The 19,718-nt window shown below is 40.4% G+C and overlaps 1 protein-coding gene across 2 annotated transcripts in view; it reads left to right on the top strand.

Moving 5' to 3' along the window:
- Reln (reelin) overlaps positions 1 to 19,718 on the top strand; it is a 459,087-nt gene that overhangs the window by 64,976 nt on the left and 374,393 nt on the right. For both annotated transcript variants that reach the window (XM_036180358.1, XM_036180357.1), the window contains exon 2: positions 9,013 to 9,123. In XM_036180358.1, the coding sequence (XP_036036251.1) occupies positions 9,013 to 9,123 (111 nt within the window). The remainder of the gene's footprint in view (positions 1 to 9,012; positions 9,124 to 19,718) is intronic.

The following is a 19,718-nucleotide window of genomic DNA, read 5'->3' as shown; positions in this document are numbered from 1 at the left end:
CATTAAGAGATGAGAGCATCACCACTAATATTTAAATGTTAATTTCAACATTTTTGCAATTTTCCCTTCTTTGATGTTTGTCATCTTGAGAAAACCAGAAACGTCACCCCAAATATTGTATGCTTCTTTGCTGCCCATGCTAGAGGTCTTTTGTATAGTGTAGTGATGGAATGTGCTTGAAGTGAGCAGAGTTTAATGGACTTAGAACATTTGCGGCCCAGACACTTTGGGGTAACATGCAAACAGCATCCAATGTCTAAATTTATGTTCTTAAAGACTTCCATCTCATAGTGATTTTCAGCAAGAATGGTATTAGGTTCTTATTGGGAATATTTAATAGAAGCTATAATAGATAATAACTGGCTCTATAATTAGTCATTTTGAGACAGCTGCTCTCTGAGCCACTGATAAGGACTGGATTGTGTCTTTACATCATGTTTTCATTTTGCTGCCACAACCCAGCATCCATATTCATAGACTTCGGGCATCACACAGATGTGGGTGAGGCACATATAACCTCCTCAGGCCTTTGATCCTGTCTTATTTTTCATCTGAGGAAATGGCATGAAAACTTTAGATTGAAGAAAATGGTAAGATACCTTAGAGACAAAATTATCACAAGATTAGTGTGGCATGTACATAAAATATGTACCTATCTTCACATACGAGGTACTTGTGAACATAAGAAATACTACCATGTTTAATGTTAAAGTCTACTGAAATTTTCTCAGATACTTTTGAGTATTGTGATTAATTGCTGAATTATGTTTTCATGAAAACCCCTTTAAACCTTCATATTTTGTATATTCATATGAATAATACTTTTTTCTAAATTAGATTTCAATTTCAATTACTCTGGCTACATTTTTTTGCTGTATTCTGCCAATATATTTTATGTTGTGACATGTGTCTATGAATCCAACAAAACCAGGTTGGAGTTCTCCTTTGGCCTCACCTCTGGGAAGCATGGAACATGGATCACCTGGTTTGCAGTTTCTGGGATCTTAGGGTCCTTGGGGAGTCAGAGAAAGCCATCCTGAGGTAGATGGCTTCCAGCGCACACCTACAAAATGACTGATATTTGAAGAAAAGGTTACAGGAAAGTCAGGCTAGGTGAGAGCGCCTTTAATAACATTAAAGACAGGATGCACAAAGCCCATTCTGGTGAGATTGGATCCAAGAGTATTTCCACTGAAATGTCCCTGGTGGTACTGGTTATGGCAGTCACCTGGAGATCTTTGAAACCACAGTTCAAATGTGGGGTTCTAATTCTGGATAAGAGGAAGCTTGAAGTGTGGAACAAAGAGCAATGCTATCTACTAAGGCACATTTGCTTTCTGATCATGGATGATAATACACTCATTATTTCAGCCCTGAAAATACTAGCAAATTCAAAATTATACCTAAAATCCATAATGTAGTTAATTTGTCTATACTGAAGGTACCTAGTTCTGTTCATAACACCTTAATGTTATGGAAAATATAAAAAATTGGCTGCAAGGAAATAGGTATTACCTAGGAAACAGTTTTCCAATTTTTATCATGAAAATCTGTAAGGCTGCAAGGAGCAATAGATCCTGTAGCAAAATAGATTAAGGGGGTAGGTGCTTAAAGCCATGAATTGTTGTTTAAGCTTTTTTAAAAATTGAATCTAATGTCTGAAATGGTAATATATGTCCTATCTTGTAGTGTGTTTGATTAGGAATCTGTTAGATATGTATAGTCTAATAATTGTTTATTGTTAATATAATCCAAATATTAAATTGTAGTAGAATTTTTCACTATCCTAATGTGTCCTAAGTTGTATCTCTTAATTATAACTTTTGTGTATATGAAGATGTTTCATCCATAAATAGAAAACATTTTATAATAATACTTGTGGAACATTTTAAACTATGTAATTTGGGATGATAACATTCTGAATCAGCATCAGAAAATTAGCAAAATTTCTCTAATGGTTATTAGTCTCTCACCTGAAAATGGATTATCTGTATCTACACAGCACACATACTCAAAGTAATTCATATATAGTTTTTTATTTTAAAACTAGCTATTTCTGCCTTTTATTAGTCATCTTCATCAATGGATCAAATATTATGAGACCTATGATTGCTGTAAATTTTTGTGCTAACTCATAGAGATTGAAATAAATTTTCATTCACGAATGCTAGCTTCAGTTTGTTCTATCATGAGCCAAATCATACTCCATGTAGTAAGTGTTTCTGGTCTCTTATCAGGAGCCACTTGCAGGCTTTCAAGATTATTTCACTGGTCTAGTTAGTGGCAGGTGTGGCTGTAAATGATGAGCTAAGACTAAAGAAATGAAAAGAGATCTTGAGGGCTTGGTCCTAGAAAATTCAAAGAGAGTGGAGTCAAGTGAGGAGGGTACCGAGCAAAAGCACTGGGCTGACAGATGCAGCCTGAGGCAAAGGGGTGGGGAGACTACAGGGCAAGAAGAGAGCGAGGCCTTGGTAAAAACTGCCTCTTGAAAAGATGGAAGTGTGGAATAGGGAACAACAGGGAGGGAGGCTGTGTCCAGAGCAGCCTCCAAGCAGATACAGTGCTTTATTTCTGTGTTTTCTTTTTTGGATATCCTGGCAGGTTAACCAGGGGTTTTAAGCAGAGACAAGTGGAAGCATTCTTGTGAAAAAAGAAAGAGGGGCATGTGAAGGGTGCAGAGCCCCAGATGCTCGCTCACTGCCTGTGCGGTCTCTAGTCTCCAGTCCATGAGGACGTATGGGCTGTCGGCCTCCTGAAATTTCCTGCATGAGAGTAGGAAATCCAAGCTGGAGCCAGTGTTGGTGCTGGTTTTGTTTTTTAAAGAATGTTAGCATTTAATGAACCTTCTTGTATGGCTTCAAAACCATGACACAGGCACATCCAACACCGTTATCTCCTCAGCTCTTCTACTGACGAATTGGGCTCTCAAGATCACAGGCTGCTTCAGGAGCTCCCTGTTCCCTGGAATTTAGCAGTAGCCTGACTGCAGTACATCAGTGATGGGAGCAGCTCCAGTCTTGTTTTTTTTTTTTGAGTATGAAGCCGTGTCTGCTCGCTAACCAGTGTCCACAGTTTATCCAGGTTGACAGTTGGGCAGAAGCTCTGGTTCTGCTGCTTTACGTGGTAATGTTCATCCCAGCTTCCTGAAAGGTCCTAGCTGGTGTTTGTTGAAGCCAGTTCTGCGGTGATGGATGCCTCCAGCATTTTTTTTGACTCCTGAATGCTGTGGTGCTCAATGCTGGGTCCACGGCTGCAGATCACATGGTGCATACTGCTGGGTCCATGGCTGCGGATCACGTGGCCCCAGAGTTTCTGGGTCTTCTTCACAGAAGCCAGAGCGATTAATTTCTGTGATAATGGTTACTAGTGTATCTGCAGTGGGGTAGAGTGACACACGGATCAGAAAGAGAGGTCTGAAGTTCAATGAGACAACATTTCTCTTTCTTATAAATAAATAAATAAATAAATAAATAAATAAATAAATAAATAAATAATAAGGAAGAGAGATAGAGAGGGGCACAATTCACATGTGATGCTGCATCTCATCTGCTTAAAGACAGGGAAATGGAGGCTTGTTCCACACTGTCAACAGAGTAGCTTTTCTTTTGTCCAAAAATGCATTTTCTCTCTAAAAATACTTTAAAATCTCAGGTCTAGCAAACAGAGAAGATTATAATCAATTTGTTTTAAGCAAGAGACTATTTTCTCTTAGATGGCCATGTAAACATTCTGCACATGAGAACTTATATGTAAGTCAACTTGCTTTTTTTAAAAATTTTACACACGTTTTTGGCTAGTCTTCTGGTTAGCTTCTCTCTGCATTGTCATGTGTTCTGGAAAACAGTTTACATATTTAAAGAGCCAGCTTTTCTCTGTCTTTTTTCTCATGTGTATTTTCCAAATGGAATTCAGCTGACCTAAATCCTGAAGTCTAGAATTTATAGCACGGTTCTCAGGAAAGAACCTGAAGAGGAGACAACCCAACATTATTTTTTGTGAATGAGCTAGTCACTATCCATCCACTAAGTATTTATCCAGCTCTTAAAAGTGTCATGACTTTATCAAGCCACTCAAGATGTTTTACCGAACAAATCACCAGAAGTGCTTACTTTGGTGGTTACATTGTTCTATAGAACAAGACTTACAATAAATGTAATAAAATGCTATGAGTAGATACATCAATACACTTTGTTACACAGTGATAATTACAGAAAAAAGAGGAGAAATATAGACTCAGCTAAGGGAGTCTAGGAATGTGGGGGGAGATGGGCAGGGTTGTCTGCAGTTTCAGATAGCACAGTCAAGACAGTCTTCATTGACAGGGTGGCATTTGAGTTGAAACTTGAAGTGGGTGAGGGAATTGGCCCTTCAGTTTCTGGAGGGAAAGAATCTCAGGCGGTGGAGATGGTTGGTGTCTTGACTTCAGAACCAGGAAGCTGAAGTGCTAGGATGGAGCAAGACAGCAAAGATGATAATGCAGAGGAAATCCAGGAAGAACAAGTAGTTTTTTGTAGGCCACTTCCTCTGAAGTGAGGGGACATTGTAAGAACACCATCTGATGTGTATTGTTAAAGAATCCCATTGATCTGAAAACAATCCGAAAACTAAGAAGACCAGGCTACTGAAATAATGAAACAATCCCTGGAAGAGATGATGGTTATCCAAAGCCCCAAGATGTATGGCCAGATCTGGAGTGTGATTTGGGATGATTTAAAACAGAGCTGGCAAGATTTGTTGGAGGACCGTGTGAGGGATATGGAAAGAGCTTGATTCCAAAGAGGGCTGAGCTGTTTGAGGTCTGAATAACCAGAGGCTGGTATTGCCAACAACTGAGCAGTGGGAGGAGGTGGGTGTTGAGTGTTGGTTATGTGGAGGACGAGATCTTGAGATCCCTCTTGGATATTCAAATGGGGATGCCAAGCAGCAGCTTGTTGTGTGTCTAGAGTTGAGAAGGAGGCCTGAAGCTGGCAGTAGTCAGCTTATGAATGACATTTAAAACTAAGGGACAGGGACTTGTGTTTCTCAATCACTCCGTTTCATTCACTTGGTGTTTAGAAATGATTTCTCAAATTTAAACACACCTAGAAGTGCCAAATAATGTGTATTTGCCATGGATGGGGACTTATACCTTCCTGGGTTGGTAAGGGAATGACGAAAAAGATAGCTGGGTGGACTGGACACTTGGACAGAGCAGCCACAGCCCCCTGGAAGCTCAGTCCATTTATTGTATACAGTTGAATGGAGGCTAGACTATTGTGCATAGCTGAACATAGAGGTGGGGGTAAACACATTCAGATAGACAAAGAGGACAGGGTTCACGGCATACAGCTGGATCAAGGAGACAGATTTAGCTAACCTAAGTAGAAGCAGCCTATAAGGGAGCAGTCTTCAGACTGTAAATATTCTGGGGAAGAAAGCTATGGCAGATAATTTTCTGCAAACACTGTGAACATTTGCACTTGGTTCCTGGAGGATGGCTTTGTCATCCCTTCGAGCCTCACCTGAGGAATGCTTTTTCCCACATGTCCTTGACAAGACCTTATCCCTGTGAATAACACACATTCACTTAGGACTTCACTCACTCAGGGCTTTCTCCACTCCCTACAGGTATCCACATCTCTACCAAGAAAATAGGACCAAATTAATCCCAAACTGTCTGGGCAGTTCAAAGATGCAGACCTATCAGGATGTAAAGGACTATGCAATACGTGAAGCTGCCAATGAATTGGGCTCATCACTTGTCATCGTAGGGAGGGACTTTTGTTTTAGTGGATGGACACGCTTCTTTGGGGCCCGTGCTGAATTTCTGAGAACAATAGAGAAAAGAACTGTCACTCATGTCTTATACTCAGCCTTTCTCCAAGAGTGTTTTCACATTTGTTTTACACAAACTCTGGGCAGATAATGAAAGACTTATGGAGGGAGGGCAGACATATAAGCTGGAGATGCTGTTTGGCTTGAGGTCATTTGCTCACAGCTCTGACTGACTCGGTGGAAATGTCCAGAGATGGAGAGTGGTGGTGGTGGTGGGGGGTAGATAGAGGGTCTTTGCTGGCCGCAGAACAGTGATGTGGACTATCCAGGAACCAGATGTTTATAGACTTCTGAAAATGTAGATGCCAGGAGCTCTGTGGAGAATTCTGTTCTCAGTGAGAAAAGGCAAGGCTGTGGTCAGGGCTTGGGAGAGAGAAAGGAAGGGAACTGCCTTGTGATTATTTACTGCATGCATAGTATCGTGTTTAGAAGTTAGAGATTCATAGTGGACACCATGACTTCTAATTCTCCCAGTATATTTCATAGTGTCTTCTTTTTCATAAACAAGACATTGAAGACACTCCGGTCACTTACCAGTCAGTGTGGAGAGAGCTAAAGCTCAAATTCAGGTCTGCCTCCAATAGCAAACAAATACCCTCATGGTTTTTAGCATCTTGGATCCAGGAACTGGAGCTGAAGTATAATGGAGTATAGTAGAGCCCATAGCAGCCAGATCGAGATGCATTAGAACTTAATTGCAGAGACATGGAGTGAGGGCAAGTAGAAATAAGGGTCCCAGGAGTCACTGCAGGTTAGGTGTCACTGTGAAGGGCACTTAGGACAATGTTAAAATCTGATAAGGAATAAGAGTATCATGACAGGAAGAAACTTTCCCTGAAACCTCATCATGCCAGGGGACACAAAAATGACTGAAAAAATTGATCTTGGTCAAGAGAGCTGAGTCTATAATCTCAGCTCTGTGGGAAAGCGAGGGGGCATCACAAATTCAAGGGTAGTCTGGGAACCTTCATGAGATCCTGCGTCAGAATGTAAACAAAAGGCTGCGGTATGGTTTGGTGCTCCTAAGAGTAGAGCCTAACATGCTGGAGGGCCTAGCTCAGTCCCCAAACTGTCTCTCCTTGTCTCTGCCTCTTTCTCCCTTCCCCTCTCACTGAACTAACTGATACAGAGGAAATCAGCTTCCATAGAATCAACCATGGGCTTTGTGCTGAGCAAAACAGACTCCGAGACCCTGGGGTTAGGACATTATTCTGCAGATAAGGAAATTTAGACACAGAGAGATGGAGTGGGTTTCCTAAGCACACTCAGGCATGTGGTAGCAGAGGAGGACATGATGCCTGGGCCTCATCCCATACCTACCTTCGCCCAGAAGTCATCCCTCCATAGTCTTTCACTCTTTACAATAATGTTACTGACTTTGAGGTTTTTGCTTTATTTTTCCTTCATGCATGTGTACAACCCAGTAAAAGAGCTATAAAATACTCGCCAGTGTGCCTGCCACTTTCGGATCTGAAGAGAACAGAAAAACCAAAACAAAAAACAAACAAACAAACAAGAAAAAACAGGAGAGAAACGAAATAAGCAGTGCTGTGTCAATCTTCACTTCCAACACAACCTAAAACCTCAATTTCCTCAATTGAGGAAAATCTCAATTGAAGAATGATTCAGGCTAGGTTGTCCTGTGGGTATGTCTCTGGGTTGTCTTGATAGTTAGTGGACTTAATCGACTGTGTGTTGTGCCCTGAACTCTGCAAGACTGGAGAAAGCTAGCTGGACAGGCACAGACAGGCAGGTGACAGCATGGAAACAGTTGTTGACCTCTTACCCTGTCTGTGGGTGTGATGCGGTTAAGGGCCTGCGTTCCTGCTTTCCCTACCCCAAATGGAATGGTGGGCTGCTGCTTGGAGTTGATGTCATGATGTCCTGTCCCAGAGACAAAGTAAAAGGAGATTAAGAATCAGAAGCATTTAGGTGCTAGCCCTGGGTGCTGTTCCAGATACTGCTCATTTTTATGCTGGGACAATAATAGTTCTCCCCTCACACATGCTCTGACAGTTAAATGAGATGCATGTAGATTGCTGAGCTCAGAGCCCAGCTGAGTTATATTTCAGCACTGAAACATACTATTATTTTTTATTAGGAGATGGAAAGGCAATGTATTCGAACACCCAGTGCCATTTGGGAGATGGTGTGATGTGAGGCTATTTTATTATACATGGGTCTTGTTTGATGCTGTATGATATGAATGTTTCAGACCATTTATTTCTACTCACTGGATGTCTTGGAGTTTCATTTAAACCATCTCATCAGAGTTAACGTGACTGGCCATTCTTCTTATTGCCATCCAGTGGAATGACAGCCTTGATCTGTGCACTACCAAAATAATGTCATTACCTTCCTCTGCTGCTTCTTCCAAATGCCATCATCTTTATCTTATCAAAGCTAGGCAAGAAAGCACCATCATAGCAAGGAGGAGGTCATGATCTGTTTTTAGGGTGGGGACCAAGATGTAATTTTAAGAGGCCTAACACAGAGATTGTGACAAACAGATTGATTTAATCTAGACTTCAGAGGAACATTCAGCTTTGTGGCTGTGAAATCATGTGTACCATTCTTGTAGACTTTGCTCTGAAACATAAAGCACACAGTGGTCCCTTTCTTGTTCACAAGAGGAGCAGGCTGACTCATACAGACTAGTGTGCTTTGTTGAGAAACTTCAGGGAACCCACAACAAGCAGCACAACACATTTCTTTGCTCCTCATTCAGCCAACGAGAGATTGTTTCCACAGTATGGAATAATGTTTTTAAAAAGTGTTTTGTCAGACTGCCAGAACTCCAGCCATGCTTTGATAGCCTTCAGGGGTGGGAGTGGAGATGAGGGAGGAGATCTATTTGATGGTACATTATTTTCAGACTTTTAATGTAGCTAGAAAATATGTAAATAAATACAAAAAGGTAGGACTATGAACTAAATTTAGTGCCAACAATTATAATATTATAAACATTGAAGATGTGAGGTTTTTTGTTTCCTCTGCAGTTTTGTGTGTGTGTGTGTGTGTGTGTGTGTGTGTGTGTGTGTGTGTGTGTGTACACGTGCATGCACATATGTACATGTCCACTACAGATAGAACAAAAATAACTGGTTAATTGGTCCATGACTACACCTAATACTCCAGAGTGTATTTGATCACTCTCACTGTACTAACTAAAGTTTCTTTTCCCCTCCTGTATCTCAGTTGCAATCTCAACAAGCACCTTCTTTGACGGCTTGCTGGTGACGGGCCTGTATACCTCTACAAGTGTCCAGTCTTCTCACAGCATTGGAGGCTCCAGTGCCTTTGGATTTGGTAAGCTATCCTGTTAGAAGGAACCAATTATGTCATCTTTTTTTGTTCTGGAAATACAAGTTTTAAAAGTCTTCAGCTTTTGTTACTAAAGAGAAAATAACATAAAATTTTTTATGTATGTGTGGGACCCCACGACAAGCAGCACAACACATTTCTTTGCTCCTCATTCAGCCAACGAGAGATTGTTTCCACAGTATGGAATAATGTTTTTAAAAAGTGTTTTGTCAGACTGCCAGAACTCCAGCCATGCTTTGATAGCCTTCAGGGGTGGGAGTGGAGATGAGGGAAGAAATCTATTTGGTTACCATTAATCAGGTGTGTTGAACTGTTAGAAGTACTCAGCTAACCATGGTCTTGGTAGGCAATTTTCCTTTTCTACACTTCTTCCTCTCTCTCTCTTCTCATTCTTTCCTTCCTTTTTTCTTCTTTCTTTTTTGAGCATACATGGTTTCTTCACATGTATACTTTATCTCACTCACTCTGCTCTCTCATTGTTCTCTCTCGGGCCTGTCCAGTCTTCTAACAGGTCCCTTCTCCCCCATTCAGTTCTCCCTTCTGATTTCTCACCATGTACATCCCATTACTGTCTATTTCCAACCTCTTTAAGGTGTTTTCCTCACATCTCATGATCTACTTTCTAGTTTCATGGTCTATAAATAAACACACAATTTTAAATCTAGGTTCTATATATTTGTGAAACATACTGTTACTTTTATTAACCTGGCTTGTTTCACTAAACATAATGCCTTTTAGTTGCATCTATTTTCCTAGATAGGTTGTGATTTCATTTTATGGCTGCATAAAACTGCATTGTATGTAACACTTTTTTTCACCAAACTGTTGATGGACATCTAGACTGGTTCTGTTTCCTGTGTTGAGAATAGTACGGCCATCACCATGGATGCACAAGTTTCTCTGTGCTGACCCAGAGCTATTCTGGGATATACCTGAGTGAATACATGACAGCTCTGTTTCAGGGTCTTGAGGGAACTCCATGCTGGTTTCTATAGTAGCTTCATGTGTTTACATTCCCACCAGAATCAAATGATGGTTACCATCTCCTAACATCCTCACCAAGGAATGACAGCCTTTCTGTTCCCCTCTCTTTCTACTACCATGGTTATTCTTGGTCCTGTAGGGTTTGTGTAAATTTTTGAGTTTTTCACTCAGTTTGATGGAATTTACTTTGACATCCAAACATCATTTAGTCTTCAGATATAGCTATTCCAATCTGGTGGCAAGTGAAAAATTCCACGCTGTTGAATAAGGAAGCATTGCATAAACTAAACTCATCAGTACTTGTTAAAATAATTTAACTCTATGGGTATTTATGAAAGAATGCCACTTAATACTTAAATTACTTAAGTAAAATGTTTGTCCTTAAATCAGAGATCTGGCAGAAGGCTATATGAGAGTCATTAATCACAGAGGATTCTCCATTTCGAAGTCTCCCATTTGCCCATATGCTGCAGTGTGCCAATCTGGGATTAAATAGACTCTACAGAACATCAAAACTGCACACTGAATATCTGTTTATGTAAGAGCAAAAATCATTGCTTTTATGCCAAAATTGTAAAACTATAAAGTGCTTCCTCCACTGCATTATCAAAAGCTACCATGTGCTCATGTCATTTATTACATAAATATTTTCCCCTGCAAAAGCTCATGTCCAGAGCATCAGAGCTGGTGCCCTATCAATGCTTTGTCTACCAAGATAAGGTCCTTGGCCTCAGAGTTTAAAGGAACTGGTAAGCACTTCACTGTCGTGTGTGGTTGTTTGACATTGGGAATGATCCCATGGAAAATTTTAATCTGCTAATATCTACTTCTAACACTAAAACTCAGAAGGAAACATCCTTCTCAGGGATAAATAGTCTACTTATTTAGCCCCATCCTTTTTGTGCTCCTCAGAGATGAAGGGTCTAGCTATAGTTATATTTATAATATTTGTGCATAAATGTTACCACTTTATTATAGCAGAACTGAAACGTGTGGCTGCCAAATTTAGCTGATAAAAATTTGAGACATCCAGTTCAATGTGGATTTTAGATTAATTTTTATTTTATGTATAAATGTTCTGGAGTTTGGGTTTGGAAACTTTTAAAGCTTCTTAGATGTTCTAATTATTTTTAAATTAATTAATTAAAATACTTTTGTAGTCCCAGTTAGCTTTCTTAGTTACATTTCCTGTTGCTGTGATAAATACCCTTACAATAGCAACTCCAGGGAGAAAGGGTTGATTTTGGATTGTAATTGGAAGGTTCAGCTTGTCATGGAGGAAGTGCTAGTAGCAGCAGCCTGAGGTACCTGATGTTGCATCAATAGTAAGGAAACAGAGAATGAGAAATGTGTGTGCTCAGCTGGCATTCTCCTTTTAATGTAGTTGGGAATGATGCTGCCCACTTTACCTAGTCAGAATGGTGCCTCACAAGTATGTCTAGAGGCTTGTCTCTGAGGATGCTAGGTTCCATCAAATTGATAACGTTAAACATCCCAGTCACCCAGCTGGTCTTGAGTCCCTACAGTGTTCCTGTCTCAGCCTCCCAAGCACTGGGTGTGCAGAGTGAGTCACTGAGATGGCCTCTTGTGACTTTATCCAGGACGGAGACCCTGCTGGATCTTCTGCTTTTCAGCATCAGCGTCGCCTACAATACATCTGCACAGTTCTAGGATTATTCCAGATGGGGTGAATCAGAAACTGCGGTGGGACTGGACAGGGGGATCCCAATCCTCAGTTAAAAAAACAAATGTCTAGGGTGATTTGATGTCTATTTCCACTAATGCAGTGGAAGTACAGGTAGTAGTTAAATGCCTGTATATAAATGTAATAGCACGGAGAGGAAACTGATGGGATGTGAAATCTAAGAGAATTTCTGTTATGGAGTAGTTTAGAGGTTATGGTGGGATGAGGCTGAAGTGATATGGTTCATTCTTTAATGCAGAACAAAAGAGTTGCTGAATACACAATTTGTCATTAGTTTCTGGCTGTTTTGATGGAATTTTAAGCATAGTTTGCTTGGCATTTCCAACATCAGGATTAGTGTAGTGTGTGGTATGCTTAACCAGCTGTGACAAACAAGGAAAAGAAAAGCATATAGTTGAGCTTAAATAGATTTTGGACACTCTTTTTTTTTCACTTAGAGTTAATTTTAATTGTATTAATTATAAAAAAGTTGCAGCTACTCTCCTGAATATCAAATGCATATAAGAACAGTCCAAGTAAGGCCATAATTATTCTTCAGATACCATTGTAGAAACCTAATTTTACCAACATAACTACAGCCTTTCATCCAAAACAAGAATTCTTTAAATAAAATGCATGCCTTGCTGACCAAAAATAGACAAATGCCTAATAGCCAGAAATACATTAAAACAATAGCAATGCAAAGATGGCATTGTGCATGGCGATGCCTGCTTCGAAATGCTTCATTTTGCTTGTCAGTGTAAGAAAACACTCTGCCCCGGGGAAGTGTGACGCTTAATTATGGATTTCTCTTTGTGTATCCCAGGGGAAAAAAAATAAGAAAAGCTAGCTATCTAGCTCAATCATGTAAATCTTCAAGGCTTATTGTGGTTGCTCAGTGAAGGGGGATTTGAATATCCTTTCATATAAAATTGTTCCTTTGCCAGAGCTGACCTTCATTTTGCTCAATATTTAATACTCAGGCTCTAAAACTAGAGATTTTATTCAATTTTTGATATTCTGCCTCTTAGATCTGAGAATCAGGTTGACATAGCTGATACATAGTAACTGTACTTGCAGCTAAGCTCTCTAAACTTACCTGCTCAGCCATCACATCCACCATGTCAGCAGCTGTTTGATCGAATGTTGGGAGTTCCAGATAGAAGTAACTTTCATTCCTCTCTTTTTGGGTAGTACTAATTAGACATATGGTCATTTAAGCTATAAAACTTTTAAAATGGCAAGACTTGATGAAATCGAAGTTTGTTGGGGGACATTAGTGAACAGATCCTAAAGTATGTATTTGGGGGGGCGCTTTAGTGAACAGAAGATCGTGAAATATGTGTGCTGGGGAGGACTTTAGTGAACAGATTCTGAAGTATGTTCTTTTTTAGTATTTTTTTTCTCTTAAGCATTCTTTGAATCACATTTTAATGGCTATTAATAGATGGTTATAAATTAGCTCCAATACTACCTTTAAAATATTAGCATGAAAAGTTTTTAACTTTATTTTTTGACTTTTTAGAAATATTATTTGACACCAAGGTATATTTACAAAATATCTGTTTTAAGACAGACTTTGGATCTATTAATACATGGGTCTCAGGTTCATAAAAAATATGAGCTTCATCAGTGGATTTATATTTCATGCCAAGGTTTCATTGCCACAATGCAAATTTTTGTTACTGCTTTGTTTTATTGACACTAAAAATAAAGACAGAAGGGCCTGTTAAGCTAACTTTCAGTTATGCTTCATAATAGGACTAAGTAGAACTGTTACAACTTTGCAAATTTTCACTTGGAAGCCCTTGTTCCTCCAACCATTTGATGAAGTCAGTCAGTCCTAGCTGGTCTTTCTGGGTCTGTGAACCACACACATGTGGATACAGGCTCATATTTAGGGCTTACTATTTATCTATACAAACAAACTGCCACAAGCAATTTCATTAGGTAGGACCCCATGTGGTGGGCACAGTCACTTGCTAGCCTAAATTAAAGTAATACTTTATACCTAAAGATCTGGTTAAATTTATTTTGTCTGTGTCTTCATAAAGAGATGTGAAAGAAATGTAATATATACATCATTGTGTAATTCAAAGCATGACCTTATATTGGGTCTGGTAAATGATCTGTAATTAACAAGAAAATTCTAGGTTCATTAAAGAAATTACTCTAGTCAGTAGGACAAGGAGAAGAACTGACAAGGCATAGTATTGCCATTAATTGTTCCTATTTGCTGGGTATTAATCCAAGCATGGCTTTATTCATTACATTTGGGTATGCTAGCAGCCATTGCCATCATCAAGAGAAATCTTATCTGGTTAGTATTTGACATATAACAAAGAATTCAGAGATATTTCCTGACTCTAAGTAATTTGAAAATCACTTACTGTAGGGTGGGTGTGATAAACTTATAGTGGAGTGAGTCTCAACACATTGCCAATGAGTAAAGGGCACAAGGCCTGAGCTGAGGTGGAGGGTAGAGAAAAGCAGTCCCCTGTAAGTGATCTCTGGTGTGGGGCAACTCAGCTTCCCTACTAGTTTTTTGCTAATGTAGGTGACATATTCACCTTCTACAAATCTAGGTGTTTACATTTGAAAAATCAGAAAAATAGAGTGGCCCACTCCACAAAGTTATTGTATAGATTTAATGAGATAATCCATTCCAGTGCCTGGTATATATTATATGCTCAAAGTAGACATTCTATAAAGCCCATTAGAAGTGAGAATTATTTCTCTGAGAATGGCAGTAGATGTTCACTCTAAATGGATGTTTCCTTACCTGAAGAGTTTGGAGCAGGAGTGGACCTCAAGGAGAGCCAGGCTCACCCCAGCTGTCAATGTACAGGTGGAAGGCTCAGAAGGCCAATTGGTATGTGTGAAACAAGGCAGAGCAAGTGTGAGGACTAAAGCCAGGTGTTCTGGCATCATGACCAGTTCTCAGAGGCTTTTAGAATAGAATTCAGGAGGGGCAAGATGGCTCAGTGGGTAGTTCCAGCTCCAGGCCTCACATGGTGGAAAGGGACAACTGAGTTTCACAAACTCACAAACTGTCCTCTGAGTACCACACACACTGTAGCACATGACTTCCCCCAAATAAGTAAATAATGTTTGTAGTCACAGAAACCACATACTATACAGGTACCATTTTAAAGCATACATTTCATTGCTTTCCAGTGTCTCTACAAGGTTTTACACTTGATTCCACTATCTGGAGTCCAGAATAATCCAAAAGAAATGAACCCTGTCACTCTCCAGTTCCTCCACTTTTGTCCCCAGCAGCTACTCTGCTTTCTGTACATGTGGTTTTCTTGCTTTAGATGGTTATTATAAGTGGAACTATATAGTACATGGCCTTTTTTGCTTAGTCTGTTTTCAAAATTCATGTTGCTGTGGAGTAAATATGATGACTAATATTCTGTTATAGAATATTCATGTTGCTGATACCTGAGATAGAATAGAATGTGGTGATATTTTATTTGTACTGAAATGTGATTTTATTTGTATATTAATAAAGTTGCCTTGGGGTCAGAGCAAGCCATAGCAGAAGCTGGGCAGTGGTGGGGCACGCCTTTAATCCCAGCACTTGGGAGGCAGAGCTAGGCAGGATCTGTATATAGATATTCTGTTATAGACATATATTGTCTTCTGTATAGTGTGTGAATATGTGGAAGTTACCAGCTGCCAGAGTGGTGTGAATTTAGAAAAAAAAAATATTTAAAGGAATCACAAAACAATAGGGTCATTGGAATCCTTCAGTACTTATGAGTGGCTGTACAGCCCCCATAGATTAAAATTAATTAGCATATCTGATGACTCTGACCTGAGGACAATTAAACTTACAAGACTCATATATCGTTAGGCCTTTGTAGTATGTTTTCGCCTCAGCCCTGTGGCCTCAATGTACACTGTGGGATAAACAAGCAAGGCTTAACCAATCAAGCTCATTAGCACAGGGATTTGAACCCGAGACTCATTAGCCACAGTGCAGCTCTTCATGAACTAGAAAAGGGAGCATGCACACTGTTTGGATGAATACCCTGTCACCTCTCTGGACCTCGTTCCAATTCACTCAGTCTGCTGAGCTGTTATAACACACTTCCTCTCCTCCTTGACTCGGTCCCTCTGTTAACCCTTTCTTCTCTGACTTCTGCTGTCACCTCCAACAGTACCTCGGGTTTACATATGTAAAGCTGACTGGGGCTGGGGAGATGGTGCAGTCAGCACACGGCTTACCTTGTAAACCTGAGGACCTGAGTTCCATCTCCAGAACCCAAATTAAAAAGCTAGGTGCAGTGGCGCGTGCTTGCAATCCCAGTGCTAGAGAGCTGGAGATGGGGATCCTTGGGTCTTACTGGTCAGCCAGATTAGCCCACTTGGCAAGCTGAAGGCTAGCAGGAGACCTGTCTCAAAAAATAAAGTAGACAGTTCCTGGGGAACAAGATCCAAGGCTGTCTCCTGGCTACCTTGCACACACAAATCAGAATAAGTACAAACAGACAAAGGGGAGGCACAACATTTTAGGAGTTGAGGAGACGATCCAGTCCCATGTATATGCAGAGGCATGTGGGTGTGAAGAGGGAGAAAGTTGCTGTCTTTAAGTTTCAGGGGATTTCTAAGTTTGTATAGAAACCTGTGTGCATAGGCGCACACACATCTACAGCAACAGATGTATAACTCATCACTTGCCTGGCTGTCACTGTGCTCTCACCTTCTATCCTGGAACTGGCAGGCATTAGCACTCTCAGGTACAGTGACTAGTTGTCTTTTGTAGAAGCAAAAGAAACAATGAACTTTTTGAGCCCTTCAGTCCAGCCTCATATTTTGGGATAGGCCAGAATCAATATTGCATTGTACTTAAGTTCTTACTTTATCCCTTATCTCCTTCCAGAAATGACAACTCTGTAGTTCTTTGGAAATATATTATAAAATTATTATTTTTTAAATTGAATGTATATGTGTGTGTGGGTGTGAGGTATATGGTGTGTGTGAGTGTAGGCATACATACACATGCCACAGTGCCTGTATGCAGGGCAGAGACATCTAGGGTGTTAGCTCTTATTTTCCACCTTTTTGGAGGTAGGGTCTCTTTGTTGTTTGCTGCTGGGCATGCCAGGCCTGTGAATGCTTTAGGATCCCTTGACTCTGTCTCCCATCTCCTTGTACACACATTGGGATTACGGGCCTGTATCCTCACATCATCTCCCTGTACACACACTGGGATTACAGACCTGTATCCTCACATCATCTCCCTGCACACACACTAGGATTACAGACCTATATCCTCACATCATCTCCCTGCACACACACTGGGATTATATGCCTGTATCCTCACATCATCTCCCTGTACACACACTGGGATTACAGGCCTGTATCCTCACATCATCTCCCTGTATACACACTGGGATTACAGGCATGCATCATCACATCATCTCCCTGTACACACACTGGGATTACATGCCTGTATCCTCACATCATCTCCCTGTACACACACTGGGATTACAGGCCTGTATCCTCACATCATCTCCCTGTACACACACTGTGACTACAGGCCTGTATCCTCACATCATCTTCCTGTACACACACTGGGACTACAGGCCTGTATCCTCACATCATCTCCCTGTACACACACTGGGATTACAGTCCTTCATCCTCACATCATCTCCCTGTACACACACTGGGATTACATGCCTGTATCCTCACATCATCTCCCTGTACACACACTGGGATTACAGTCCTACATCCTCACATCATCTTCCTATACACACACTGGGATTACAGGCCTGTATCCTCACATCATCTCCCTGTACACACACTGGGATTACAGGCCTGCATCATCATGTCATGGGTTCTAGGGGTTAAAACTGAAATTATCATGCACAGCTAGCACTTTTCCCACCAAGCCATCTCCACAGCCCCTTATTCTAAGATTATAGTAAGTGGGGTGACTTGTAGACGTAAGGGTATTATTAAATAAGAAACACATAGCCAAATGCAGAGTTAAAAGCCCAAGAGGTCAGAGCAGTAGCTAAGAGCTGAGACTTAAAACCGCCTTCTTACCCTTCCTGCAACTGCTGTCCTTCTCCTCAGAAAGAGGCCTACTTCCTGTGTGTCTGTCCTTTTATTGACTTTCTGTTCTGCCTTCTTATTAGTTGTAACCCAACCACATGACCTCCTTGTCACTGCCTGTCTATATAGACCTCTAGGTCTCTATGGTTGGTATTGAGATTAAAAGTGTGTGTCTCCATGCTGGCTGTGTCCTTGAACACACAGAGACTCTGCCTGTAATGTGATCTGGATTAAAGGCGTGCTCCACCACCACCTGGCTTCTACCATAGCTTGCTATTAGCTCTGACCCCCAGGCAACTTTATTTATTAACATACAAATAAAATCACATTTCAGTACAAATGAAATATCACCATAGTGACTTTCTAAGGAACATTTTTCATATAAAGGTAATGTTCCTGGCTTTAACTTCAGTACCTTTCCCATGTGCTGGCTCATATAGTTGACACTGAAAATGTTAAGAAGTAAGATACTTATTTTCTTATTTTACGCAAAAAGCTATATTCTAGATAGGATTTATCAATTTCTTGGTTCCTTAATAGCTTGGATATTCTGTTATTATTCATATTTATTAATCCCTAATACTTTGGATGTTCTATAGACTCCGTAAGAATTTTGCTCTGATAACGTGAGTACCTAGAAATCATTGGAGGGATGTTGAAATGTAGCCCTGTGTACTGGCTGGTTTTGTGTGTCAGCTTGACACAAGCTATAATCATCAGAGAGGAAGGAGCCTCAGTTGAGGAAATGCCTCTGTGAGATCTAGATGTAAGATATTTTCTCAGTTAGTTATTAATGGAGGAGGGCTCAGCCCATGGTGGGTGGTGCCATCCCTGGGCTGGTGGTCCTGGGTTCTAGAAGAAGCAGGCTGAGCAAGACATAGGGAGCAAGCTAGTAAGCAGCACCCCTCCATGGCCTCTGCATCAGCTCCTGCCTCCAGGATCCTGCCCTGTTTGAGTTCTTGTCCTGACTTCCTTCAGTGGTGAGCAGCAATGCTGAAGTGTAAGCCTAATAAACCTTTTCCTCCCCAACTTACAGTATGATCATGGTGTTTAGTCACAGCAATAGAAACACTAACTAAAATACTGAGATGAATAATTCTTCTAGGTCTCCATTTCTGCTCAAATTAATATGCTCAGTATTGGAGTGAATGAATTTCTTATGAATAGAATCAAGAAATATTCATTTTATAGCAGGTTATGGTAGAGATTGTTGCTATGTAAGTTATGATTTTTACATTTTAATTTTGTTTACTGGTGTTAAAATTTTGTGAAGTGTGTCTTTCTCTTGGCATGCTCAACCCTGGTTTCTGTTAAAGACATCACTTTCAAGGCCTGTGATAGCACGAGGGACGAGCAAGGAAAGGACAGTGGATTGTCTGGGTGCTTTCTTATGTGCCAGCATTTTTAAGAATTCTGAAAAATAAAGTTCAGTAAAATTAAACATTATTTCTTATATGAAAGCAAAATTGATATAGTTTTTCTTTTCCTTCTAAAATAATAATTAGTTAAAAACACTGAAGAATCTTGGTATTTTGCTGATAAGAGAACCTTATTTCCACGAGGATGTGCCAATTTTAACAGGAGGCAGGCTCTAAGTACTGCTTCAGGGGACAGACTTCGAGGGCTGCCATGTCTCACCTGTAATGAAGTTTTTGCTCTGGAAACTCTCCCCTCTCTCGTAAATGTGTTTGTGTTCTATGTTAACAGTAAATTATTTACTTTTCTAGTTGATGGTGGAGTCAGAAAGGAGCCTGAAAATGCGCAGACTAGTCTCATGCAATAGCCAACTTTATTCAGAACATCAGACAGTTTATACTCTGAGGGTTAAGCATTCACATGAGTA

The sequence above is a fragment of the Onychomys torridus genome, chromosome 3, assembly GCF_903995425.1.
Source record: "Onychomys torridus chromosome 3, mOncTor1.1, whole genome shotgun sequence".
In the NCBI taxonomy this organism is placed as follows: domain Eukaryota; kingdom Metazoa; phylum Chordata; class Mammalia; order Rodentia; family Cricetidae; genus Onychomys; species Onychomys torridus.
Note: the sequence above shows the minus strand (reverse complement) of the source record. Positions and strands in the feature narration are given on the sequence as shown.